This window comes from Zerene cesonia, chromosome 10, assembly GCF_012273895.1.
Source record: "Zerene cesonia ecotype Mississippi chromosome 10, Zerene_cesonia_1.1, whole genome shotgun sequence".
Lineage (NCBI taxonomy): Eukaryota > Metazoa > Arthropoda > Insecta > Lepidoptera > Pieridae > Zerene > Zerene cesonia.
Window position 1 is genome coordinate 2,505,325 of NC_052111.1, and position 27,764 is coordinate 2,533,088.

General features: G+C 32.1%; 3 protein-coding genes across 3 annotated transcripts in view; 2 read left to right on the top strand and 1 right to left on the bottom strand.

Annotated features, from left to right (window-relative positions):
* The first annotated feature begins 1,937 nt into the window (after positions 1 to 1,937).
* Positions 1,938 to 4,316, top strand: LOC119829682 (protein-cysteine N-palmitoyltransferase Rasp). The gene is made up of 4 exons (XM_038352309.1): positions 1,938 to 2,088; positions 2,205 to 2,959; positions 3,038 to 3,255; positions 3,612 to 4,316. Exons 1-4 carry the CDS (start codon positions 1,989 to 1,991, stop codon positions 4,105 to 4,107), a joined length of 1,569 nt encoding a protein of 522 aa, XP_038208237.1. The 5' UTR covers positions 1,938 to 1,988; the 3' UTR covers positions 4,108 to 4,316.
* On the bottom strand, positions 4,309 to 11,131 carry LOC119829680 (DNA helicase MCM8-like). Its single transcript, XM_038352308.1, has 15 exons — positions 10,744 to 11,131; positions 10,427 to 10,656; positions 10,234 to 10,321; positions 10,008 to 10,139; positions 9,513 to 9,628; positions 9,020 to 9,124; positions 8,660 to 8,806; positions 8,292 to 8,511; positions 7,404 to 7,546; positions 6,902 to 7,041; positions 6,406 to 6,496; positions 6,194 to 6,324; positions 5,705 to 5,933; positions 5,315 to 5,476; positions 4,309 to 4,989 (listed from the first exon to the last, which is right to left on the bottom strand). The coding sequence occupies exons 1-15, from the start codon at positions 10,955 to 10,957 to the stop codon at positions 4,795 to 4,797; spliced, it is 2,343 nt and encodes a 780-aa protein (XP_038208236.1). The 5' UTR covers positions 10,958 to 11,131; the 3' UTR covers positions 4,309 to 4,794.
* Positions 11,132 to 11,669: 538 nt separating this feature from the next.
* Positions 11,670 to 27,764, top strand: part of LOC119829473 (dynein heavy chain 8, axonemal) — a 37,371-nt gene continuing 21,276 nt past the window's right edge. Inside the window, exons 1-41 of the mRNA XM_038351996.1 lie at positions 11,670 to 11,997; positions 12,067 to 12,177; positions 13,416 to 13,527; positions 13,644 to 13,786; positions 13,925 to 14,126; positions 14,442 to 14,605; positions 14,812 to 14,988; positions 15,181 to 15,284; positions 15,817 to 16,036; positions 16,318 to 16,464; positions 16,967 to 17,106; positions 17,201 to 17,285; positions 17,361 to 17,506; positions 17,795 to 17,939; positions 18,287 to 18,385; positions 18,715 to 18,841; positions 19,193 to 19,295; positions 19,370 to 19,535; positions 19,631 to 19,766; positions 19,946 to 20,057; positions 20,125 to 20,189; positions 20,531 to 20,690; positions 20,767 to 20,899; positions 20,993 to 21,110; positions 21,383 to 21,522; positions 21,710 to 21,890; positions 22,036 to 22,243; positions 22,773 to 22,902; positions 23,561 to 23,724; positions 24,019 to 24,162; positions 24,283 to 24,393; positions 24,479 to 24,633; positions 24,749 to 24,834; positions 24,920 to 25,119; positions 25,235 to 25,406; positions 25,541 to 25,789; positions 26,158 to 26,292; positions 26,389 to 26,517; positions 26,629 to 26,834; positions 26,912 to 27,050; positions 27,345 to 27,555. Of these exons, the coding sequence (XP_038207924.1) occupies positions 11,674 to 11,997; positions 12,067 to 12,177; positions 13,416 to 13,527; positions 13,644 to 13,786; positions 13,925 to 14,126; positions 14,442 to 14,605; positions 14,812 to 14,988; positions 15,181 to 15,284; positions 15,817 to 16,036; positions 16,318 to 16,464; positions 16,967 to 17,106; positions 17,201 to 17,285; positions 17,361 to 17,506; positions 17,795 to 17,939; positions 18,287 to 18,385; positions 18,715 to 18,841; positions 19,193 to 19,295; positions 19,370 to 19,535; positions 19,631 to 19,766; positions 19,946 to 20,057; positions 20,125 to 20,189; positions 20,531 to 20,690; positions 20,767 to 20,899; positions 20,993 to 21,110; positions 21,383 to 21,522; positions 21,710 to 21,890; positions 22,036 to 22,243; positions 22,773 to 22,902; positions 23,561 to 23,724; positions 24,019 to 24,162; positions 24,283 to 24,393; positions 24,479 to 24,633; positions 24,749 to 24,834; positions 24,920 to 25,119; positions 25,235 to 25,406; positions 25,541 to 25,789; positions 26,158 to 26,292; positions 26,389 to 26,517; positions 26,629 to 26,834; positions 26,912 to 27,050; positions 27,345 to 27,555 (6,199 nt within the window). The 5' untranslated portion in view covers positions 11,670 to 11,673. The remainder of the gene's footprint in view (positions 11,998 to 12,066; positions 12,178 to 13,415; positions 13,528 to 13,643; positions 13,787 to 13,924; positions 14,127 to 14,441; positions 14,606 to 14,811; positions 14,989 to 15,180; positions 15,285 to 15,816; positions 16,037 to 16,317; positions 16,465 to 16,966; positions 17,107 to 17,200; positions 17,286 to 17,360; positions 17,507 to 17,794; positions 17,940 to 18,286; positions 18,386 to 18,714; positions 18,842 to 19,192; positions 19,296 to 19,369; positions 19,536 to 19,630; positions 19,767 to 19,945; positions 20,058 to 20,124; positions 20,190 to 20,530; positions 20,691 to 20,766; positions 20,900 to 20,992; positions 21,111 to 21,382; positions 21,523 to 21,709; positions 21,891 to 22,035; positions 22,244 to 22,772; positions 22,903 to 23,560; positions 23,725 to 24,018; positions 24,163 to 24,282; positions 24,394 to 24,478; positions 24,634 to 24,748; positions 24,835 to 24,919; positions 25,120 to 25,234; positions 25,407 to 25,540; positions 25,790 to 26,157; positions 26,293 to 26,388; positions 26,518 to 26,628; positions 26,835 to 26,911; positions 27,051 to 27,344; positions 27,556 to 27,764) is intronic.

A 27,764-nucleotide genomic window follows, 5' to 3' on the forward strand; every position in this document is an offset into this window, starting at 1 on the left:
TTGAGGCTTGTAAACGGCTGTTATCGTTATAAAATACAATATTGTTGGTATAGCTACACCTGTATAGTGAATAATATATATCTTTTAAATAGGTCAATGCCAACATTTATCATTATATACAATATATCAACATAATGCGGATAATTAGTGTCTTTCCCGGCTTCGGTCGAGCAAACAGTAAAGTATAGCTAAATACAGATTAGTAATATTATGTACTAATCATATACTACTACCACAAATAACATAATATTATCTTTTTTTATGTCCTAGTCGGCAATGGAGCTGGTGGGTCGCCTGATGGTATGCTACCACCGCCCATGAGCATTTGGAGAGGCGTAAGGTCAATTGAAGACCTTACGCCTTTACAAATAGATTGCCGACTTTAAGTGGGAAGGGTTTAGGAAAGGGATGAATAAAGGAAAGGACTGGGAAGGGTAAGGAACAGGATATGGGCCTCCGGCTATTATTTAACGCCAGTTTTCTGTGGGGGTGTGGTATTTCCCCGGTGCGAGTTGGCCAAATTCGTATCGAAGCGTGCTCGACTCCGACAGTAAATCTATTATATCTGCTACCTAGTAATATGGTATTTATAACATTCATGATCTTTGATTCAACCTCACATGCTACGGACATAGTGGCGGGCAACGAAATTCATACTATCTCGAGTAACGATCGCGAGACATTGGTTGTGGTTAAATGATATTCACTTTGAATATACACAACATATGAAAATAAGTAAAAAAATAAAAACAAATATGAAACTTTCCCATGCAAACCGACCGATGTAATAATTAAAAAAATTCTTCCACCTATTCTGTCCGTCAGTTCGCGATGAACTCGAAAACGACTTCATCGATTTACATTCTGTTTTGTGGATAGATAGCGTTCGAGGAGCGTTTATAATACATATAAGTATATAGTCTATGGTTTATTACCTATATAATTTGTGAAGTTGGCGGAGTGAACGTGAGCGGAGAGCAAATGTATTAAATAATAAATATTTGTTTGACTTGGATCCTAAAGTGACATTCAGACCAAAATTGAAAGCCCAAAATGAAATCAGTTGGTAAGTTTAAATTTAATATAGTATTTTTTGCGAATAAAAAGAACGTGCATTTTTAAACTTTAAGAGTTTCGTTATTTTTTGATATCATTCTCCTTATATTGTTTCTTTTGAAATAAGTATTAAACAATTCAGTTTTATTTTTTATTGCTATATCCGTTAATTTTATGGTAGGTAATTGTAGTATGAGTAATCACGAATTTGTCGTAAATTGATTTTACAGTTTGTTTCATAGTTCATTTACACAATCGTGCGAATAGTAAGACGAATAACGAACACGCATGTGTGAACAGTAATGTCACTATTCGCTTTTTAATTCGCGGCAAGAGCTAATTTTTGGACGTAAGCAAAGGGCACGAGTAGCAAACACTATCTGACTGTATTTGTGAAGAGTGTTTTGCGACCACACTAATTTACAAATGTTTCGTCGAGTGACAGGCGAATGGCAAACACGAATATGTAATTAATGCACTATCGACGAGAAGGCTTTAAAGTAGAGGGGAATAATTAAAATTAGAAGTTAATATTTTCTTTTAAACATTAATCAATTTTATTTTCCATTTATTTTCGATTGTTCGAAGTAGGTATGTGTTTTATATTTCACTTTGTAAGATTTGAGTTGTACACAATTATCCAGATAAAGTCAAATAAATAATTTTACTTACCGAGTAGAATAAATTAGAAAAGTAATATATTTTATGATTTTGCTGACAAAACTGCAATACCCAAAATTTTACAATTGTCTCATCATCTTTTTTAATATTATAATATATTTTTTATTTATAATATACTCTGTTCTATAAGAGCTGTGTTCATGTGAATCGTGATTGCTTTATCTTCTTTCTATGGATTTGATATATGTTTTGACGTTTAGAAAGGTCATGCCGGTAAAATTGAAAATGTAAAATAACAGAATTGAAACAAAATGAAAAACAAAATTAATTCCGCAGAACTATTCTTGTATTTTTCGATTTGGATTTGTGCCAATATATTTTCATTGTACATGTTAGTAAAGTCACAAACAGGTAAGTTGCTTAATTTACTAAAACGCTTTTCTTAAGTAATGAATTTATTGCAGGCATAATAACTTAGTTTTCTCTTTGTAAATAAATGACTAAAAGTTAATATTTATTATTTTCAGAAATTTTTGAGTTGGACAGTAATTTAATTTATTCGCTGAATGATTTAACACCAGGCTGGAACTTTTTAGCACGATTTAAAGATGTTTCTGATGTAGAATGGAGTAGCTGGAAATTCTTTTTACATACGTCCTGGTATTACCTTATTATAACATTTTTTGCTTCGGAATTGGTACGACAATATTGTTCATATTTAATAAAACCATGGTATATACTCTCCAGTATTATATTCATTTATATATATTTGGGATTCAAGCACATGATTATCGTTTTAGTCCAACCAATTGTATATGCTACTGTTATCATTCTTGGAGGAAAAAAAGCTACCATTTGGGTGATCAGTATTATTTTACTGCTTAGTTATAATTCACTGAAGTACAAATTTTTCTTTTGGAGATTCTTAGATCATAGAGATTTGCAAGATGAAGAAGTATATTTAATATTATTTTGTATGGCATGGATTGAATTGCGATGCATTAGTTATTCAATTGATTTTATAGATAATAAAGAGAAGATGACTATGACATCTAAAGATTTTCTTGATATGTTATGTTATGTCCTGTACTTGCCATTGCTCTATACAGGGCCAATTGTTATTTATGAAGAATTTAATAAAAGCTTTCATGTGCAAAATAAGAGGCTACCTACAAAGTTATCAAGATTTTTGCCAGATGCTGTAATTTTCCTACTGTATACACTACTTTTAGACTTTTCATTTCATTATGTTTACTTTTATGCTATGCAAGCTGACATGGAGGTAAGAAAAACATATTTTTATATTATAAATCGCTGTAATATTAAAATTATTTCCTTCTAACAGATCTCTTGTTTACAGTTAATTAGACGATTACCTACAATTGCCTTGTGTGGGGGAGGTTTATGGATGGGTCTGGAGTTTCACATGAAGTATGTTATATCATATGGGACTGCAGCATCATTTGCTAGACTTGATAATATAGAACCTCCCCCTACTCCTCGGTGCATAGCACGGATTCATGTGTACTCTCAAATGTGGAGGCATTTTGACGTAGGCCTTTATAGATTTCTAGTCAAGTATGTATCATTACATTGGTTCTTAAAATAAAAAGCTTATAGCATCACCATAGTTAGCTTATATTCGTTCCTACTGTGAGGACACAGGCCTCTTATGAGGGTTCATTTTCAGTTTCTAAACTGTTTTTCTTCTACATTTTAAGCAGTGGTGTTGTGGATCAATGGACTTTGCAAATAAATTAAAAATTGCAATTTATTTCTTGCATATTTTTCTGGACTCCAACCCACAATTTTTTTGTTTCAAGTGCAAGGTTCTGACCACTTAGCCAAAACAGCATGCTTTTTTCTTCTTTTTCCTGAAGTAAAGCACACTCACAGTCAATTTGTTGAATTAATGAAGATTAATTTTTTTGCAGGTATATTTATAGACCTAGCTTTGATGTTTTGAAAAAATATCTAAATTTGCCAAACATAATCTGCAAGTTGCTGGCATCACTTGAAACTTTTATATTTATTTTCATGTGGCATGGTATAGTATGGCACATTTTCATGTGGACCATACTTAACTATACTGGTATCACAATGGAACATTTTGGAAAACTAATATCAAAACATGACAAATACATTTGGTTTAAGAAAATGGTATTGCGAACAGAGGCTATGGAGGCAAGGTTTATTGCCATTTTATGTACACCATTACTAGCATTGTCGGCTATTTCTAACTTTTATTTATTTGCTGGTAATGATGTGGGTGATTTGTTTTTTGACTGTTTTTCTCAACCATCCACTTTAAATAGTATTATATTATGTATGTCATTATATAGTTGTTGCCATGTTTCAATGGCATTAGAAGATGTTCCATCTAGGATATTTTTAGAAAGAGCAGTTGAGGAAAATGAGAAAAAACAATGACTGTATTACTGATTATTAGTGAATTTTTGAATCTCTTTATTCTTTTATACAGTAGTGGGTAATGGGCTAGTTATTATAGGGTTAATATTGTGGTTGTGTAAAAAATACATTTTCTTTATTTTATTGTAACTTTATAGTAATTATTCAGAAATATTGCGTGCTAAGATAAAATTTATAAAACGATGGTTATGATTCATAAAATATAGGTATGTAAAATTCGCTATTTCGTGATAATAATTACTATTCTATTTAAAATAATAGTTTGTAATATCTATTTGAAAAATGACAAGATTATCCTGTAATTTTAATAATTATTTTTTGTCACATGTTATCCTGACTAGAGGTGCTCTAAAATAATAAATTGCTGTATATTTATACTTTTACTTTAACGATAAATCATCACATTTTTACCAGTATTTACAATTTTAATAAAATAGGTAATTAAGTATATTTTGTTGTTTCATTCTGCTTAAAACACTTTCGGAAATTTCATGTACATTATTGGATTATTAATATAATTATTAGTTATTATGAAAACAAAAACCCGTGCTTAATATTAATGAATTGTAACGAAAAACAAGTATCAAAATTTACTATAGCTGCAGACATTTTTCTTTATATGCAATTATGTCAAAGACGATAGTGGAGTTTTAAACAACAATAATAAAAAAAAATTGCAAAAATGAATTATATTGCAACTAATTGGTATGTATTAGACCCCTTGAGTAATAAATATGAATGAATGTGCATAGCTTCTATAAGATCATTAGGATCTCCGGCCACACCGGCTGCTTTATGAATTTGTATTAACTCTTGTCTTGTGAATATATCTTTATTCATTTGATGGGCTCTTCTTGTTAACGCGTCTAAGAACTTTTTGACCTGAAAATACAATATTAAATTAGAACTAGTAGAAGAAGATGAGAAAAAATAAAGCAGTTGAGACTTTCTATTGTATTAATTTATATTTACAATACAATGAAGTATTTATACAGGATAAAAGTGTATAAATTTTAATTATATATTGGTTGGCAATTGGTTGGGTAATATATGCGGAGACAATTAATATGAGAATATTTGTTTTGGCTACTATATTATTCACGAGAGCCAAATAGCTTAATTATCATTCATTAAAATGTACAGAAAGTGACATTAATGTGAGGGCCTGAATTTCAGAGATACCGATTGAGTGAATTACAGTGATTACCTTATTCCTAGAACTAACTCCAGATCCATTGATCGATCTCGATAATTCAATATTTCCGAATTCATCGCTGAATGTATCAACTAAACTATGTTTAACTAAACAAATAACATCATTAGCATCTTCATCTGTCGCTTCTTCTCTTAATTCAACACGCGCTCGAGCCTGTAAAAGATATAAAATAAAGGTTTATTCTTAAATACCATGTAGGTGCCAATATACATTCTTTAGTGATATTCTTGCAGTGCGAGATTTTGTATATAACATTCTTTTTCTTATATTTTCATTAAAAAATGCTATCAATATCATCATCATTCATTATTTGTAAACTCATAATGACTTAATTCCCACAATCATAATTAAAATGATGTTAAAAAGTGAGATATAGACTACCTGAGTGAGCCGAATACAAGCTTCCAATTGTCTGGTTGTGATTGGTGTGCCATCGCTTACTGTACTTTGATGATTGTGACGTAGCTCCAAGTAGAAATTCTGTAAGGCGTTCGCCGCTGCAGTACTTAACTTCGGATGTACGTATCTTCTCGCGTACGCAATGTATTTCCGCAGTAACACCATAGGCAGTGTGTCTATTACCTCACCTGGCTTTAATCGAAGTCTTTGACTGTAAAAAATTATATGAGATATATTACTCACTTGTTATGCTTTAAATACAATCTATGGCTAAATACGTAACAAAAAATGCTTTTGTATTCTGAATACACACAAATAGAAAGCATTTTTGTTAATATTATTTAGTTATATACTTAAAATATTTACGAGCCTTTCTTTAAACAAATGATGTATCTGAATACAATGTTTGTAAATTGTAATGAACATTTACTTAATTAAGTTAAGTTTTACTTGATTTATAACAGAACAGACCTTAAAGACATACTACTATTATTCTGAGTAGAACTTGTGTTGAAAGCATCAAAATTTGTAATAGTTCTTTTCTTTCCTTTTGGACCCGAATGTAACGCCAATACATGCTCCGATAACATAGCATCTGTTTTCTAAGAAAAATAAATTATCGTTATGAGTTGTTTCAAAGTTGTTTTATCATAATGTTATTTACGATTCAGTAAAAGTCATACCTCATCAGGTTGATCCAGAAGTATAAACACCAAATCGAATCTGGAGAGTAGTGCTGAATTCAATTTTAAATTTTCTGACACTGTTTTAGCTCTGCAATTGAAATTAATTAATAGGAAATTATCACATTAATATCATAAGTATGAAAGGTGTTTGGATGTTTGTCCGTCAATCAAGCTGAGACACTGAACGGATTTTAATGAAATTTACAACAACAACAACAATACGAAGCTTTCAGATAATATCAAATACAAAATAATATAATATTTAAACAGTGTGCACGTACAGACCTTACAATATTCATAGTCAACGGACTTCGTGAAATAAAATATCTGTACCATTATCAAATATCAGCTTAGTATTAGCTGTATTGTGTTGTACCATTCCCTTCAAAAATAATTTTACTGTTCATGACGAATAAGATCAGGTTTTAATTATTAAAGACTATATATTTAAAATAACTAAGAATTAATGAGTCAAAGAACATGAAAATTAAACCTATTATAACTCCCCGCAGCAGGATTAGCAGCAGCCAGTACAGTGGCCCGCGCGGGCAGACTGCAAACTACCCCCCCTTTTGCGACGCTCACACGTCGCTGCTCCATCGCTTCTAATAAACTACTGTGGTGGCTCGACATCTATAAAACAATTATAATACATTATTAACTGTACTTTCACTTACGTAAAAATCGGAGGAATATGGTAACTAGCACTGTGACATGAGAATTTTTTATATGTAGAGATTATAAATATACAGATTTTTTTTTTCAACTAGACGTCAGTGAAATCCGGAACTATTAGGACCATCGAAAAACACCGCAGGAGTCACGAGATTGACTTCGAAAAAAAAAAATTATACTGTATTATTCCATTTTTTTAAATCACTATGTACTAACACTACACTACACACTAAGGACCCGTCGATTTTGTGAAACATAATAAACCCTACACACCAACTCAAAGTGTATAAAGCGATAAGATAGATTATGTATTTATGTACCTTATCCAATTCATCAATGCAACACACGCCATTATCAGCGAGGACCAAAGCACCTGCCTCGAGGGCGAAGTCCCCGCCGGCTTCTCGGCCGAGGGCTACAGTTAGACCACCGCCTGATGCTGACGCTCCACACACGTATACACCTGGAAATATTTTATGCATTATAGACTAGTCATTCATACAAAATTCGGATTTAAGAAAAATATAAATCATGTCACTCAGTTATACAATAAAAAATCGTTTCAAATGAAAATGTCATGATTAATGCGGTCAGGGATAAAGAATGGATATTGTAATTTTTTCTAAGCAGTTATGCTTAAGAAGATACTTCATACACCATCAAGATACAAGAGAAGTTACTAAAAATGTATATTAACAACAAATTACTTTTGTGTCAACATAGAATTGTACTTGTAAAATAGATGAGAGAGAGGGCAGAAGTAAAATATTGATGCAGCAATCAATCCTACTCTACCTGTCTCGGAGAGAAGCTAGTAAATCAGAAAATTATAACTTATGTATGTCAGCTGCGGTTGTAGTATAAGGCTCAGAGGGCTGATTATATCTTCCACATTAGGCATCACTCAATTCACAGAAAACACTTCTCTTCATATAACAAATTATAACCCAAGCTTATGTCGGGACTCAAGCAGACCCGTCCGCTCGGCACGAGCTCCAATACTTGAACGCCCGCACGCTCCAACGGCCATGTCCAAGCGTAACTCGTGAGTCATGCGCTTGCGTTCGTTAATATTCGAGCGGGTACTCCGACATGTATGTGACAGTATAATTTATTTTATATATTTTAAATATTTTCATTAATTAGTGATTTTTCACAAATACCTTGTAATAAATACTTTCCACACATAAATACGTATTACTTATTACCTCTAGGGGCTGCATGTGCGGCGGCTTGTAACAATTGAGACTTCCCCAAGCCAGGGTCCCCCACAACCAACACATGTGGATTACTTCTTGAGCCATTCTCTTGTTCTGTACCACCAAATAAGCCGAGTATCAGACCGGCTTTGACAGGTTCATGTCCAAATATAGTTGGACATAGAGAATGTACTAGAAGCCTGAATACATCTTCTGATGCATGGATTTCCTGGAAAATTAATAAATTCATGGGATATTTATATAAACAGATTACAGAGACTACCATTACTTTAAATTGATATAAATACAAATACACATGCAACTTCATTAATATAGACTACATTTACAAGAATGAAGTTAATACAAGATTCATATACCTGTATGGCATAATAATCCTTCAAAGTAAAAGTAAGAGTCGGATTGCTCAAATTCCTTTGACTGTGAATAGATACTGCTTCAACATACAGTTGTAGCAGTCGTGCAGCTCTTTTGCCATCCTCACCACCTTTGCTTTCACCTCGGACCTACTGACAAAATAATATTGTATATTCTATGCTTGTAATATAATTTTGGAAACATAAACTTTATGAATAACTCGCGTAGATGTATATTTATTTATGTTTTATAATGTTACGATTTTAAGCAAATAAGCTAACGCATTTGAAACTTGATTATGAAAGAAAGATTTACAACATAAATTGCCAATGATATTAAAAGATAACAGTGATTTTCTCTACCTGTACAATGCCTGTAACAGAAAGGACGTCGCCCGGGCAAGCTGTACCAACAAGATCACCTTGAAGATCTATTTCAACACTTCTTGGAATTGTGCCGGATAAACTCTGAATATGGAAATATGTACAATTACATTGCTGGAATATTTTTAATGATGTTTATTGTGTGCGTCTTCAAGTGGATACGAGAATGGTTTAAATGTATAATACGAATGCGAGCAAAGCCGCGGTAAAATAAATTAAATATATAATAATTTAGAACTTAGTCTGTTAAAAATAAAATATAAATGGTATATAAATCCGTAAAATTAAAAAACGTTAAATTACTAAACTAACTGAAGTAACTGTTTCAAAGGCTTTGTCATTCACATACTTTCCTTAAAATTTAGTGTCCTTATATATTACAGAGTGTTCCTTCTGTACAATATGTAGAATAGAGCACTATTGTCATTACTAGGCAACTCTAGTACATTAATATAAGTAATACAATTTATACCTGTGACTGTATTTCTTGTATCTTAGCAACTTGCCAATCAGTTGTATTTGTAAATGGCGATGACTGCAGAGGTTCAAACTTGTGACCGCTTTTGCAGTTGTGGCAAAAATTTGGTGCTGAAAAATTTTATTACATCAAACACTTTATTTTTCAAAAATAAACAGGTAGATACTGCACTTTATATTTAATTATGATGAGATGATGCAAGTTATATTTTTTAGGAAATTCCTGTTCTATGATTTTATATAGGCAAATGAATAAAATTAACATTTGCCAACAAACCACTATTATTATAAACCTTTATAACCCTGTGTGATCAAAAGTAAGCAAAGTAGACATGTATTGTAATATGCAATGCTTGAATGTTTGTTTTTGTAAGGATATTTTATTGAAATAACAGGGCAACAAAAAATACTTAACAATCACATTGTCATTTATTTTCTTCATCAACAAATGCTAATTATCTCCAGATAGGTCTCAGCAAAGAGTATTTACCAGTAAACACCCCCTGCGGTTGCATTACAGCTTGTATACTATGACAGCTGCTACACTCAAAAGCCATTGATGTGCAGATCAGGCCAACACTACCTACTCTTATAACAGTTCCTTTTATTGTTACAAGTTTGCCTGGAATAAAGAATTAACCGAATGAATGAAAAGAATTAAAATGCACAATATACCATGATATGGTATAAGAAATATTAAATGTTGTGAGACTCACCAAAATAATTGACCTTTAAATTACTGATAGGTATTACTGGTTGATGATTAAAAACTCTAACTTTTATGCTAGATTCACATTTAAGACTCTGGAATAACAATATTCAATTTATTTAAGCTACTACCTATAAAGAGAAATATGATTGAAGTATTGAGTTATATTAGAGATTTAAGTATGTATGTATTATACAAACCTCATGTAAACAAAACTCCAACAAATGTAATGTCATTTCTGGTTTTTCAAATAAATCTGTTTGAAATGAAGACCAACGGTTGTTAAAGTCTTCATCATTTAGCAAACTCTGTATATCCAAAGGAACACTTCTGGTTTGGTCAATTTTTTCCAAATCAAAAATTGTTCTATTTTTATTAATAAAGTTTTTAAAGCATTGTATATGAGGTGCAACTTCTGCACTTGGCTGTTCTGCAAGTAAAACATTTATCTCTTGTATAGTTGTATAGTAATGCTAGTACTCAGATATTGTTGTAATAATATTCAGTTTTTACAAACCTTCTGTAGGAAAATATAATTTCCATACATTTGTTCCTGAATTTATTGGCACTACAATAGGTAACCGATTTGCTGGAGCTCTAACTGAACTAGAATTATTAGATATAGGAATTGAAGATGTAGAATTATTAACACTGCTGGTGTCTGTAGAGTTTCGTGCATTGTTTCTTCGATTCCAGTTATTTTTATACCGTCCTCGCCAATTTCGTCTCATTTTAGTAAATACTAAATATCGTTATAAAATTGGAAAATTTTAAGTTAGTAGTTATTACAATCCAGTCTCTTCATTTCAAGTTTCAATTTCTTTTAACTGATACTAACTACTGTTTAGCGTTTACTTTTTAGGACATAATATTTTTTTAGTTTTTCCCGCACAAAAGTTTTATATTATATTATGTCATCTGTCTTTTTTATGATTTCTAACTGTCACATCTGTGATCTACTAATACAGTTTATACGTACCACGTTACTATTGCTCTATAAAATACTACACAGAAATTCGTAACTAAATGATACGTTTTTAAAATTTAAATACTAATTGAAAAATTGACGTTTCTAAATTTTCATGCATTTGATAAATACCAACAACAAAACTTAATATATATAGATATACTTATAGAGTCCAAGTTAGATTTTTTTTTAATTTTTATAGCTTATATTATATGTATATGGAGTACTTTAAATGACGATTTTCCGATTTTGTAATACATAAAAATATCACAATTTTGGAACGTAATTCAAAATTTTAAAGATAGAATGTTTGTTTTGATTAATGACGCAGATTTGTTTGTTGGTTTCAGAAACTGATTGTTATTATAGATAGAAGGTGTACTATTTTAGGTTTTAAATATTGAGAAAGAAAAATAATTATTGTAGTTGTTATATTATCTTCATATTTTTTATAGTTTATTAATATATGTAGCACAAACCATGTCAGAAGAAGCTGGTGGAGCCCCAGCAGAGGCACCTGAAAATGCTGAAAATGCCGAGGCTGCTGAAGCAGCAGCTGGGGAAGGAGATACAGCAGATGTTGAGCATACTGCAGTGAAAATAGACGAGATCGCGAGAAGAATTTCAAGGAAGCAATCAATATATCAAACTGCTCAGGAAGATGCGGATGAGTTACTTGATATAGATAGAACAGCTTTGGAAGCAATTCTTGATGTCAGTGCACGTTTAAAAGATATTCAGAAGAAGAGCAAGATTTCTATGAGTACTTTGGCATTGGCTCATGAGTCCTACAAAGACAAACAAGTAAATTAAATACCGAAATGATATACATTCGTTTTATTTAAAGTTCTATTAAATTTGTGGTTTTTTTAGGCAAAAGCCAAAGAAGCTCGCAATAACAGAGCTGGAGGATTGAAGACACAACATAGATTTTTGTTGGAAAATGCTGCGTCTATCTTAGATAAATCTATTGAATATGTATTGGTAAAAATATTTTATATTTTCTACATTTACAACTATGGACATAGAAATGTCGTTTTACATATTTTTATATAAAACTTGATTTATAACTATCAATTATTCATACAAAACAAATACAATTCTCCTATAATACTAGTGTTACCACGTTTAAAGTATCAGGAACATGCAAGCGTGACGCGCAATCGCGCGATGTAGGTCCGTGGCATTCTAAAGACATCACGATAATGATTAAACAAAACGTAAACAAATATATATTGATATTTGAGTGAATTCTTATTGAGTGTGGGAGTCACCCTTCGGCACGAATTGAACCAGCTTTTACCGGGAAAGGTACAACACCCCCATTGAAAGTCGGTGTGAAAAAGTAGCATACTTCTGTTTCACGTTTTTCATTTGGGAAGTGGGAGAGCCGAAGGGTCGTATCCCTGTCCTCACTCTTTTCAGACTCGCTTACCATCAAGCGAGAACCAAATTAAATAAAACGCGAGTTTTGTATGGAAAATGGTTTAATAGCTGTCGTGGTAATTCACGTGTTCCTCGACGAAAAACGTGTTTCTGGTTTTTCAGTAAAATCGCACCAAATCTCTTTATTAGTTTTTGCGTGCATTTGAATAGACTTCAGGAGAAATGTTTTCAAAAAACCAAATAAAGGATTCATTTATCTGTGTTCCTTTGGCAGTTTCAACGCAATAATATTGCATAATATTACAAACTAGCTGTGCCCCGCGGTTTTACCCGCGTAAATCCGTATCCCGTAGGAATATCGGAATAAAAAGTTGCCTATATGTTATTCCAGTTATAATATGTAAAGTAAAGTATAAATGCGAAAGTTTGTAAGGATGTGTGTGTGTTTGTTTCTCTTTCACGCAAAACTACTGAACCGATTGCAATGAACTTTGGTTCGTAGATAGCTGGATAACTAGAATAACATAAAGGCTATTTTTTATCCTGATATTCCTACGGGATACGGACTCACGCGGGTGAACGGGGGGGCGCAGCTAGTTATTTTTAATTAAATAATAGTAGTCAGTGTTGATTGTAATATACTAACAGATAGCTAATAGTTAAGAGTAATAATAATCTAAAAAATTTAATAATAAGGACCTAGAACATTTATAATTAAATGTGGTTAGTTACATGGTTGACTATTCATTCCACGGAGGAAGTGATAATCTGAAAAAAAGAATACACCTCTAAACATTTTAATAAGCAAAACGGATCATTTGGGTGTTTCATTTTAGGAAGGAGTATATGACGCTGATATTCACATCGATCTTTTGGATAGTGCAGTAGCTGAAGGCGGCAGAAATTGTATAGTTCTTTGTGATGCGTGGTTGCCGCCATTAAAAATGGGTAAAATAAAAATAAACGTTATTTTATTCGTCATTTATTATTTTTCTTTTCTCATGGGATAGTTTCTTAAATCTTTTCTCAGTGGGATTTTTCAAATGTACTGTCTTTTTTAATAGAATCTGGCCGTTTTATACCAAATCAAAAAGGAAGAATGGAGAGAACTTATATATCTGATGCGGCTACTATTGGGACTGAGGGCATGTGTGTTGGCATGTACAGAATTAAAAATAAAGCAATTGATACTAAAAATGTTGCTGAGGTACCTATGCCTAAGTTTTTAACAAAGAGTAGAAATTATTTGATAGCATTAAAAATATCAATTGCATTAGCTAGAACTAATTTACGTTCCCATATCAGAAAAATATCACAGGTATCTACTTCAGAATATTATTTGCAGGATTATTACTTAGTGTTCTTTGACATGAATCAAGAAAACGAGAATGTTGTATCAGGAATATTTAGAACGATGAAGCGAGTTTACATACCAGCCCTTAATGTGTGTAAGGCATGGGGAGACTTGAATCCACCAAATCCCAGAAGTTCAGATATAATAAAAACGTACATTTCGAAGATAATGCTTTTTACTGATTATCTTGAGAGTAAGGATTTTGCGTTTTTTTTATAAAGAAATCTTATGAAATAGCTATTAATTTATTTTTTAATCCAAATGTGTATTGTCGTTATAACTAAGGTAGTTTTGGCTTAAAAGCTTTCGATGGTATTAAATAAGAGTACCATGTATAGTCTTTTTGACTATCGAGTTACTATAAATAAAATATACTAAATTTCTCTGATTATTACAATTTGTGTTTAGAGTTCCGTTAGTTTTGCTATAAAAAAAACATTTCAACATTTTAATACATTAATATAAATTCGATTTAGTATTCGAGTAACGTTTGTTGATTTTTATTCAGAAACAAAAATAGATTTGGACTGTTGTACAAAGTTCAAGATAAACCTATCGTTGTATGAAGAAGAATTAGCTGATGCCGAAAAAATGAAATTGGCCATCACTAAAACACATGTTCTCGAAGAAATTTGTTCTTATGTGAAGCAGTGGAATAAACAGATAACTATGGTACAATGTAGATAAAACGTTGTATCTTATTATTTGTAGGCACTAACTTGAATTTAATTATAGGATATAGGTAACATATCTTTAATAATAATTTGCTTCAGTTTGTTCAGGATGTGTTATATATCCTATAAATAGCAACTATTATATGGTAAATAACATAGGAATATTTCACCTTTTTAATGTAAAAATATATATATTATTTGAAGGTCCTAGTCCAAAGCCAACAATTACGTCGTGAGCCTTCGAATATCGGCCCATTAGCTGAACTGGATCATTGGCGACGACAACTCACAACTTTTACATCAATAATTGAGCACATTAAAAGTGATCCTTGTCAAATGTATATTCATACTCTTATTCGAGCTAAATCCAAACTTATAAAGGTAACCAAATAAAAAATTCATTTTAAGTGCCTTATGTGTTATTAGCAGATATAATATTGATTTAATACGTTAAATAGTGTCTTGTTCATAGAATAATCCTAGTAGATCTTGTTGTAGTAGTTATTGTACAATAAGGGAATAATTAAATTTAAACAATTTGAAGAAAAATTATAAAACAATATAACATTTTAGAAATGGAGAGCTTTAGATAACCAAGTTACAGATTTTTACAATGAAGCTTACGATAATGTTAAATATTTATATGCCCTGGAGAAGTATTGTGAGCCATTATACCGGTAATTAATTCTTTTATAATAGAATATTGCCTGTATACATTTTTGCGTAATGCCCTCAAAAAATAAATCGAGAAATTACCCAGTTCTGTCGTTTGTTATAAACCTAATTATGTAAGCCTTTTTTAAACTTAAATTGAGACTTTTTTATAAATTAACTAGCTGCACCCGGCAAACGCTGTTCTCTTTTACTCTTATCATTTAGGGGTATGAAAAATAGATGTTGGCCGATTCTCATAGATACCGGATAACCACAAAAAATTTCATCAAAATTGATCTTGATCGGCTTGACCGCCGATCAAGATCAAGTTTCGGAGAAGCATGGCAACGAAAATTTTATATATTAGATTCAACAATCAATGATTATTTAGATTTAGACAGTTGAGTATGACGATGATTATTTTAAGTCTTTAAAAAGCGTACCAAAATATTACCGAAGAAAGCATTTGTATGAATATCTTTACAAAATCGTACCTATAATATCAGCTAAGTAAGCTTCACATCACTCTTTTCTTCATATTCAAATGCATTCCAGATGTGATCCTTTAACAATGCAACAGTTTATACCTGGCTTATTATACACCGTCCGAATGGTATTCGCCACATCCCGTTACTATAACACAACCAAGCAGATATCCACCCTGCTGGTAAAGGTTACCAATCAGATATTGAACATGTGTATGGACTTTTTGACGAACAACGGTAGGAAGACGATTTGGAATCAGGATAAACTCAACTTTATTAAAAAATCGAAGGTAGGTCTGATGAACTTGGGTAAAATATGTAGGAGTACGTGTTGTTTTCAACCTACTTCAAAAAAAGGAGGAGGTCATCGATTCGACTGCTTTTTAAGTTGTTACTTCCCATGTGGTCCCATTTAAATTTGGTTTAGTTCTGACATTTTGAAAACGATTTATGTTAAACAAAATTATTAGAGTACCTAAGCATGTTTCTCTTATTTCAATTGTTCATTTTTTTTCGTATTGACATTTAATATATTATGCAAATAATTTCATAATTTTCCCTAAATTTGCAGTTATGTTTGAATTTATATAGCTTTTACCGGGAATGCTACAGCGATACGCAGGAAGAAATGAGAGAGGCGGCTGACGAGAGGCCATTTGATTGTTCGGAGATGTATATTTTTGGTAAATTTGAAACATTTAGGAGGCGTTTACTAAAGGTAAGTATTAAAGACTCGATACCAAGTATACACACAAACATACAAACCATTGTTTTTTCATTAACACATCTGCTACGGATATTTTTTGTTAAACTTCATTATTTTTACGACTCGATTAAGATCAATAATTAAATCGATAATTGTAATACAAACTTTAAACATTAAATAATTACTGAGAACCTTTACAAGAGCTCCCAAATATACATACATGTGACATATAGGGTCAATTGGGGTAATTGTGTGTAATTGGAAAATTATCCTGAAAATTTTTTCTCTGATTGAAAAACGTTAAAAAAACTTAAATCTAATAAATTTTCATAGGTACTATATAAATAAAAATATTGACAAATTAGATAAAGCAGTATTTAAACATAGTTAAAAAAAGTATATTGAGAATTGTTTCCAATTACCCTTTTACAATTACCCTGATAATATATATAAAAATATTATAAACTCTAAAATTACTATAATATAAATTATATACTATAAATTATATTTTTAGATAATAGATCTATTTCAAACTTACATCACATATTACGTTTTAAACAAAACAACTTTGGAAGGAATCGAAGAATATGCAGCAAATTTTAATAAGCTGTTCAAGGCAATCTCTTCTAAGACGTATGATGCGTTAGATCATAGGTACATGCTAGAATATAAATTATGTGAATATAATAATATACATAATATATAAAAATGTATTTTTTGTTATTATAATGCGCAAATTATAATGCAGGCGACCAGATTTTGATAAAGACTACAAAATTTATAAAGATGGAGTATCTACTCAAGAGATATTGCTTGAAAATTTCATGATTGCTGTAAGTTTCACTATTATATTAATTGAAATTTTATAATAATTTAATATAAATTAAACTAATCTTCAATTTTTGTAGAGTGTTAATAAATGTCCAACAACAGAAATTGCATTACATCTCTTAGCAAGATTCGAGACGTTGAAATTAGATTGTCTGTATTTGGAAGATCAGTATTATGATTTAATAAGCACATACACTGCAGAAATCGAGGCTATACGTGATCGGTACATTTTATATATTTCTATGTATGATTTTAAGGAAAGAAAAAATTCTATCGAACCCGCGTCTTTTGCGATACCGAAATCGTGGCAATACCTGACCTCTCAGTTACCCATGATACTCATTAATCGAATTTTTCTACTTTTTTCGTTTTATGTGCATAAGGTGCACCCTACGCCATCTCTAATAAAAATATATTAGTAGAAATGGCGTAGATTATGTGAGTATTTTGGTATTGTCAAGACATTAGTATAATATTATACTTGTATAAGTTAGTTCGTTCGATATAACAGTTATAACGAAGAGCGCGAAAATCCTGAACTACCAAGGAACATGCCTCCCGTGGCCGGTAGAGTTATGTGGATTCGATTTTACGATAAGAATATTAAAGGGCCAATGAAAGAGTTTATGAAGCATCATGAAGTTATAACTCATATGGTACGTATTATTAGTATCTATAAAAAAGGCATTTTTGGAGGATTATACAAAACGCTTATATTCCCGAGATTCTATACCATGTTTGTTTGTCACGGTGAACAATGGCCTTGTTTTGTTGAATTAGCTTAGGATCCCCCAAGCTTATTCAAGAAATCTAGGTCTTGGTGATAATTCTATATGTTATCCCTAAATAATTAAGCAATGACAACAAAAGCAACGACAAAGTTTAGTCAAAGTTGCATTGAAGATAAATTTTAGAAGACTACTAATCTTAAGTTGAAGCTGAGTTTTATCTTACGAACTTTCAAACTTAAAGCCATCAATTTACTTACATTTAAAACTTCCAGAACACCCAAAGATGTATAAAACTGTATAATGTAATGTCTATTGTTTTTACCGAGTTTGAATTCATTTATCACAGTGCTTGGGCTGAAAATGTCGGCCAGGTGAGTAATAGAACATATACATATGGTAATTTAATGTTTTTATTTTTAACCGATCTACAAATTCAAAGGAGGCTCTGAATTGGACCGTATTTTTTTGGGTTTTGTTGCCTCGTAACTCCGTGAGTTTTCAGGCGACCGACATGATTAATCACATGTTTGAGAAATTTTGAAATAATAGAAAAAAATATATCACGAGGCGGGATTCGAACCCGCGTCTTTTCATTATGTGTTTGTTAGGAAATTGTTCTTAAAACTACCGCCCAAAAGAATGTCGATACGTAACCTTTTAATTTGTTGGAATTTTTATGTTTTTTTTTTTATAATTTTAGGTTCGTCTTGGTCTAATAGCACCATTGCTTATTCGGCATCCTGTTACTAATCGGTATATTGTCAACTTCAGCGTATATATCCCTGAGTGTATACGAGAAGTGGAATACATGTGGCAATTGGGTTTGAGTAAGTTGAATAGTTTAGTGACCTGGGCTGTTACTATTACGTCTTAAAGGTCTTAAACTAATTGCAGCGCGAGTTAAAGACAGAGCTATAGGTATAGGTTGTGTAGCGTCATCACTTTCCCACACTGGATTTGCCCCTGCTTTAAGGCGTCATGGTAGGCCATCTAATAGCGCAGTGGTTTAACTTATTTTTTTTAGTATCTTGGTATTCGTATATGTACCTACTGGCTACTCGATTATATGTTTATTTGGGACTAATTCATCGACTATAAATACGGGATTTTTGTACTTTCGTGTATGTTTGTTTTCCTTTGTGTATTTTCGGATCTGTTTCTCATGAATTTTTTTGTAGGTGTACCTGATGCAGCACAAATTGTTGCATATTGCAAAGAAAAAATTTTCAGCAATTTTGAAAGAATAAAATCTCTCATTGACAGAAATGATCAAATAAGAAGGTAAACCATTATATACATATTGCACACAGCTTAATAACGTTTCAATCCGTACAATTATTATTTTATTATTTTAGAAGTATGCCAAAATTGTATTTGCCTTTGCTCCGAGCACAGCTTGTAAAATTAGAAAAAGCGTTTCAACCAGGATTCTCGACTATCACCTGGACGGCGCTAGAAATACCCGCTTATTGCGACAAAATAGAGGAAGTATTAGACGAAGTCGATCTATTTGTCAAAGAGGTATTTCTTCTTGCCTGATTTCCTCGGAATACTCTGTGATTAAAAAAGTAATGAAATTTGGTAATTGGGAGAGTATAAAAACCATTTATTTATAGGTCGTAGATATGAAGGAAGCACGTATTGATGCAATTTTGTTATCTATCACTAAAACATTATTACTATATCTGCCGGAACAAGCCGTGGACCCAACCGTTTTCTATGAAGAAAACTTAGTGAGACGCGATGAGATAGGTAAATATGACATACTTACTGATAGTAAATTTGAAGCTGAGAATATTTTGATTAACTGTAATAAAATATTTTGCAACACGAAGTATAGGTAATTCAGCAATGTGAAAAGAAGAGTGTGCTAATTGTAATGATTACTAACAGAATGTCCTGATTTTTACGTATATCTCGCTCGTTTACAGCAAGCGATTTGCAGCAAAAATCTTGGAATGCAGAGCTTGCTGTGATTGAGCTTATAAATAAATTCCTGGACAGTGTACCATCCAAACAAATCCAAGACTTGAAGAACAATTGGTTTGTATTAATATTCCCATACATCATGCAATAGGTATTAATTAATTATTTTTGTATTTTATTGCAGGTTGGATACTGAAAAAGCTCTCAAGCAAGTGACCTCTGCCACACGAGTCTTTCCTGAAGATGCGGGTACATTCAGAATACAATTAGACAAATGACACATTTCATCTACACTAATCTACACTAATATTATAAAAAGGAATAATCTGTAATTTTGTTTGTTTGTTTGTTTGTAATGGATAAAACTCGAAAAGTACTGGACCGATTTTAAAACTTATTTAGAAAGCTGCAACTTCACTGAATGACATAGGCTCTATGTGTACCACGGGCGAATCTAGGGCGAACAGCTAGTGAAATCATTAAGTGGCCTCTATACTTGTTAATAATGCATTGTAGAACTCTTATCTTATCCTATTTATAGCTCTTTAATTCAGTACAAATTGAACAGATTACCTCGTTTTTCATTGCAGCGTTTTTGGAGATTGAGAATCCAGATCGTTTCGAACCAATGCACGCGATTAATGAATGTAACGAGTTATTTGCTTATTTCGCCACTAAGTGCGTGGAAGCTCTCATAAAATGTACCAGACAAAGTTTAGATTTATTAAGAAAAAGAGCGTCTGTTTCTAGGTAAGTTGTATATAAAGTGTAGGCTTTTCCTTCCAAATATCGTATTAAAGTTTCTATTACTTTTGTTTTATTTCAGCTTTTTAACAATGACAACAGACCCTGAAGAACAGAAGAAATTGAAACCACTGATGTTATCAATGATGTTTCTTCAAATTCCAAGAGTACTGATAAAACCAACTTTGGAAGAAATACAGTCTGCTTTTTCTCAGGTATAAATTAATATTTACACAAAAGTAGTTTATGGGTTGATAATAGTTTTTTGAGTATACTAGTGTTTTTGTGATCAATTCGGAATTCCGCAGGTTGTCTTAAATTGCATTATGGATATACATCGCAATGTCTTCATGTGGGGTCAGCAAGAACAAATCAAGAAAGAGAAAATGGCAGCCATGTCTAGTCTGTCCACCACTAGAAGTATCAGTAAGCCTTGTCGATGTTTCCCTTAAAAGTATTGTGGAAATACTCCATCATATTCTGACTTTTCCTATTAAAATTAATATTTTTCCGTTGCTACTCTTTGGTGACTCTATTTAAGAATTATGATAGAAATTATATAATGGTATAATATAGTTTTAGGTATTTATGAAATAAGGATATTATGCAGATTACATTAAATAACTTTTTTTTTGTTTATAGATCATTAATGTATAATTATAATTATGACGATGAGAATATACCTTTTATTTTGCCAGGTTCGAGATCAGGATCAACAATGACAGGGATAAGAAATTACTTCCGAATGGTATCCGAACATAAAGACACAGTTCGGGCGGTCATGGCTTTGCAAGGAATGATGTATATGTTCAAACCGGATATCGAAAAACTTCTTGTAGTATGTAATCGCTACTAATTATTATAAATGCCAATTTAACTCTTCTAATATTAACTCTGTTCGCATGAAATATGGTACAAAATGGTTCGAGAACCTAGAAAGGACATCTCTAGTAAAGCTAGTTTCGAATAAAATCGAATTGTTTTATATTTATACTTGAAATGTTACCGCCTTCTGTTTATTTTAGATCTATGGAAAATTTTCTCATTTATGGGCGGAAGACAGAGTGCAGCAAGTTCAAGCTTTTGTGGACTCGAATCCACTAAATGTTATAATTCGAGATATGCTAAAGAAATACGAGGCACAGACGGAAGAAGTTCTCAATTTGCCAGAACGACATATTGTTGGATCAATTCAAATTAATTTAGGTAGCTATAATAGTAGGCAATTTAAAATTTTCAATTTCTACCTAATTTATATATTATTTATGATCAAATAAATACGGGTTAACGTGAATAAAAAGCTGAGTAGAACTTGATAAGTGTATTGTTTAAGTGAGATTATTATTTTTAGAAAATCTGAAGTTGGCATTGCACGTTGAATCGATTGAGTGGAAAAGGATTCTTGGTAAATTGTTAAGTCACGCCTACAAAGAGCGAGTGGATAAACTAATGAACTTTATTAAGGATAAAATGAAAGTTATGAGCAAGAAAATCAAAGATCTGGATGATGTACGAGTCGCTATGCTCTGTCTTGAATCGATTCGGGAGGAATTTATTGGGTACTGTATCCATTGTTATTAGAGTCGAGCATGCTTCGGCACGAATTGGGTCAGCTCGCACACCAGTACCACACCCCTACAAAAAACCGGCGTGAAATAATAGCGTGCTATTGTGTTTCGTACGGTGAGTGGGGGAGCCGGAGGTCCGTTTCCTTTTCCTGACCCTTCCCAGTCGATTCCTTCTTTCCAGTCATCAATCCTTTCCCTATTCCTTACTCCTTAAAAGCAGGTAGCGCATTCACAGGGGAACTACCTCTGCGAATGTTCATGGGCGGTGGTGATCGCTTACCATCAGGCGAACCACCAGCTCAGACATAAAAAAGAAAGTGTCTGTTTATTTGTTTGTTCGTTTCTAAGTTATTCAATTCAAAAACAATTGATTCACGTCACGTTATAATTATATTAATTGTGTTTGTGATAATCAGGATATAACTTTAACATACTTTTTATCTAATGAAAGAATGCATAAAGGATATATATTATTTACACATAAGTGGTTAATTTTTTAAAAGATGTTATCATTTTATAGAATGGACATGGAGTTAGATCTTATTGAAGAGAGTTATGCGACATTCAGTCATTTCAATATCGATATTCCGAAAGATGATATAGATATGGTATACGGATTAAGATATGCTTTCCAAAATATGTTACTAACTGTAAGTCCGTCAGTGTTTTATTTGTGTCATTGGTAATATTTTTCTTTATAATGTCCTATATTCATACTAGCTGCGCCCCGCGTTTCACCCACGTAAGTCCGTATCCCGTAGGAATATCGGGATAACCAGTTGCCTATATGTTATTCCAGATGTCCAGCTATCTACGTACCAAATTTCGTTGCAAACGGTTCAACGGTTAGTTTTTGAGTGAAAGAGCAACAAACGCACACACATCCTTACAAACTTTCGCATTTATAATATTAGTAGGATATAATATATATACTAGTAGGAAGTAGGAATTTTGCTCAGAGTTTGACTTGATAATATTGGGTGAAATGGCCGGCCTTACTAAAAATGTACAGATGAATTAGAATATTCTTAGATTATATAATCCATATACTCGTAACATCAACTACAATGACCAAGACGTAAATTTTACATGCAATGATTGTTTGTCTACACTAATATTATAAAGAGGAAGAATTTATATTTTTGTTTGTTTGTTTGTAATGGATAAACTCAAAAACTACTGGACCAATTTTACAAATTCTTTCATCATAAGAAAGCTGCAATTTCGCTGAGTGACTATATACGTCTGTTCCTCGGGCGAAGCCGGGGCGAATAGCTAGTATATAATGTAACTACTGTTTTCCCTCAGTCTCAACAAGTACAACAACGCATAGTGGATATGCAAGGTCCCCTACAAAAGGAGCTCACTGAAGGTGTAGCAACATTCAATTCAGATGTACTGAAATTTGATGCTGATTATGATGCTTTCGGACCAATGACACCTGGTCTTTCTGCCAAGGAAGCTAGTGACAGGTATATTATTTGCGTAAGAATTGGAACTATAGAATATTTAAAATTATACATCTTATTGTATTAATTTAATTTCATTGAAATCAAGAAAGGCTAAACAATTTAGACATACATTTGTATCAATTTGACGAAATGTAAGTTGATTTAGGTTTCAATTCTGCTAATAGTCGCATCAGAATCTTTTTGCTTTATGATACGATTAGTTAGGTCTCAAATCTCGTGATGCATTTTTGGACTCATTGTTTATTCTCAAACTAATACAATGTTCTGTTTAACTGTTAATTTATCATGTTTCAGAGTAATTATGTTCCAGTCGAGGTTTGATGAACTGTGGAGACGTTTTGAAATGTATTCGAATGGTGAAAAATTATTTGGAATGGAAGTAAAAGATTATCCTATACTTCATCAGAAGAAGAAGGAGTTCAATTTGTTGAGCAAACTGTAAGTTGTGTTATACTGTTAATTGTTTTGTATTAAAATTTTCATGTACGTTCTATTTTAAATTTAGATATAATACTGTTTATATCAATCTAATATTAATCTGTTTATTTCGTGTAATAGGTATAGTTTATACCTTTCGGTAATGAATTCGATCGATGGATATTTCGAAACGCCTTGGGTTGAAATTGATATTGAACAAATTGTTTCCCAATTAGCTGACTTCGATCTAAGGTAATTTTAGAGCGATCACATTAATTTATTAGCTCTGCTATTAATAACAGATATGCAGATAATATATTTCATATTTCAAACACAGGTGTCGCAAGTTACCGAGGGGTATGAAAGATTGGCCAGCATTTATAGAATTGAAGAACAAAATTGATGACTTCAACCAAACGTGCCCATTGTTGGAGCTTATGGCTGACAAATCTATGAAGGATCGGCATTGGCGAAGATTGGAGATTTTGATGAGTTAGTATCTATAAGATAAACATAATTTTTCTTTAAATACGTTATAAAAATTTAAATCGACTTTATTGAATTATGTTTGTATAAAATTATATTTTATTTCAAATGTTTTTCTTAGATTGCGTGTTGGACGTGGAATCAGACACGTTCACATTAGCTAATGTCATGGAAGCTCCTTTGTTACAAAACAAAGAGGACGTGGAGGTTAATGATTGTTACTGATTACTAGAATAGCTTAGAAATAAAAAAAAGTGTGTCTAAATTGAATTTGGTTTTAATACTGCTCTAGGATATCTGTATCAGTGCGGTAAAAGAAAAGGACATAGAGGCTAAACTGAAACAAATCATAGCTGATTGGGCAGTTGTCGATCTTACATTCGCACCATTTAAGAATAGAGGAGAGTTACTGATCAAAGCTCAGGATACTCTAGATATTATTACGATGCTTGAAGATTCTCTGATGGTTTTGAATTCTTTAGCATCCAATAGGTAAATTGTAAATGCATTAATTACAGTTCTATAATGCTAATAGAATTATAATTTAAAATATTCATAAAATTTATTTAAATACATGCTACGTTTTATCCTTATTTTATTCAACCAGGTATAATGCTCCATTTAAAAAAGATATATTGCTGTGGATTAGCAAATTGGTTGGTACCACAGAGATATTGGAGAAGTGGTTGCAAGTACAAAACTTGTGGATGTATCTAGAAGCCGTCTTTGTTGGCGGAGACATCGCTAAGCAGTTGCCTGCTGAAGCTAAGAGATTTGCGGTTATTTGATTTGTTTTAATAATAATAGAAATATATCATTTAAGTTTGTTATCATTTAATTTTTTTGTGATTTTTGAGTTTACTTTTTATTTCCTTTATTTCATCATTGAAATTATATTTTAAATACTTTTCAGACAATCGACAAAACATACGTTAAAATAATGTATCGAGCCCGTGACATCGTGAACTGTGTAGAGACATGTGTATCGGATGATACGCTCAAACAACTGTTGCCGCATTTGTATGAACAACTGGAGTCGTGTCAAAAATCGCTGACTGGATACTTGGAAACTAAGCGGTTGATCTTCCCGCGGTTCTTCTTCGTTTCCGATCCAGTGCTTTTGGAAATTCTCGGTCAGGCGTCCGATCCCCATTCTATTCAGGTATTATGAGAGCTAAAATATGCTGTCACTTTGTTAAAAAAAATTGGCGTGGCTTATTTTTCGCTCTTGTGTTTAATATATTAAGGCTTTTTGATCTTGTTGATTTTATAATAGTTCATGAATTATTCAATAGCAATAAAATCAATAGTTAGCTATTTTTACAATTGACTACAGACTATCAAGCTTATTTTCCGATTTTTTTTATTGTGGTAGTTAACAGGGATATTAGAAACAGTTATGTCGATTTGCTTTAATTATAGTAACTGATACTTACTATAATCAAAGAAAAATTTGATTATATAACTGACCGATACTGCTCTGTACGATTTATTCATGTTTATTCGTTTTAATATCTTATTTTTTTTAAGCCTCATTTGTTAAGTATCTTCGACGCTATTTATATGGTAGACTTCGATGATAAAGACAGAATTGTTGGCATGAACTCTGACAATGGTGAGACTATTCCATTGGATCGCCCAGTCACTTGCATTGGAGGCGTCGAGGTATGTGTTATTAAAAGAATTTATAATGTTTTTATACAAAACATTAAAATAAAATAAAAATAATTATAATTGTTATTTTGTTATGTTATATTTAAGATTTGGCTCAATACCTTACTTGATACAATGAAGGATACTGTAAGGAATTTCATAGCCAATATTGCACAAACAATGGCTGGAGACCCTGAGTTTGAATTCCTCTCTGGATTTTGGCACTTCCCGGGACAGGTACAATCATGGAAAACAACGATTTTAATTACTTTATATTGAAAATCTTTAAATTTTATATAATATTAGTGCGATACTTACTGAATGTATTAAAAATTTTAAACTTTGTAGGCAGGTCTATTAGGAATGCAGATATTGTGGACAAGTGATGCTGAATATGCCCTCAAAAAGGCAAGAGTTGATCGATTCATCATGAGATTAACTAACCAGAAGAATTTAGATTTACTCAATGGCCTGATTGACCAAACCGTAACAGACTTGGTGCCTTTAGATAGAACTAGAGTGGAAACTATGATCACTATTCATGTTCATCAAAGGTATTTTTATTTTATCAATATTAATTCGACTATTTTCTATGATTAATTACTTAATGTTATTGTATTCTGTTTTGTAGGGATATTTTTGACGATTTAGTCAAAATGAGAATCAAGAGCCCCGTAGATTTCGAATGGCAGAAACAGGCCCGATTTTACTATTTCGATGAAAGCGATGATTGTATTGTGTCTATTACTGATGTCGACTTTTTGTATCAGGTAAAATTTTGTGTTCCTCTTTAAATGTTGTAATCCAGATAAAATTCGTGAAAAAGATTCTGAGTCGTGTTGTTGCGTATTCATCTTAAATGTGTTCACATGCTAATACAGTTTAATTGTTTTTATACATTTTACTAATTTTCGTTTTTACAATCCTATTATTCCTTTTAATGCATAAATAGCAGTAGTAAAAGTACTTGCAGTTAATGATCCACAATTCGATTATGACATGCAACCTATACGGTAACTTTAAATCAATTGACTGCGGATAGTTCATCGCCCTAAAATTTTCAGAACGAATACCTAGGTATTACTGAGCGTTTAGTAATCACGCCACTAACAGATCGCTGTTACATAACTCTGTCGCAAGCGATCGGGATGAGTATGGGCGGTGCTCCCGCTGGGCCCGCGGGCACGGGCAAGACTGAGACAACTAAGGACATGGCTCGGACTCTCGGCAAACTGGTCATTGTGTTCAATTGCTCTGACCAGATGGACTTTAGAGGTTCATTCATACTAATATTGTAAATGCGATTTGTGTTTGGTCGTTTTTGTTTTTCTTTTTTGGTATGATTTTTATGACTTGCTGTACTTTCACTGTAGGATAAAAAAAACAGTTTGTGGTAGGTATGTGTTTAGGTACAGTTTGATGTATAAATATTTAATTATATTGATTACTTCGGCTTATAAATCTCTAGTTAAATTATTTGGATG

What these genes read in the sequence shown, in the direction of transcription:
- LOC119829682 (XM_038352309.1), top strand. Translation starts at nt 1,989, where the DNA reads ATGAAAAACAAAATTAATTCCGCAGAACTATTCTTGTATTTTTCGATT. An exon ending in CTATGCAAGCTGACATGGAG is followed by an intron (nt 2,960 to 3,037) that starts GTAAGAAAAACA and finishes TCTTGTTTACAG; the next exon opens with TTAATTAGACGATTACCTAC. An exon ending in CTTTATAGATTTCTAGTCAA is followed by an intron (nt 3,256 to 3,611) that starts GTATGTATCATT and finishes ATTTTTTTGCAG; the next exon opens with GTATATTTATAGACCTAGCT.
- LOC119829680 (XM_038352308.1), bottom strand. Translation starts at nt 10,957, where the DNA reads ATGAGACGAAATTGGCGAGGACGGTATAAAAATAACTGGAATCGAAGA. An exon ending in TTTAAAGGTCAATTATTTTG is followed by an intron (nt 10,140 to 10,233) that starts GTGAGTCTCACA and finishes TCTTTATTCCAG; the next exon opens with GCAAACTTGTAACAATAAAA. An exon ending in CTGTTACAGGCATTGTACAG is followed by an intron (nt 8,807 to 9,019) that starts GTAGAGAAAATC and finishes TTTTGTCAGTAG; the next exon opens with GTCCGAGGTGAAAGCAAAGG.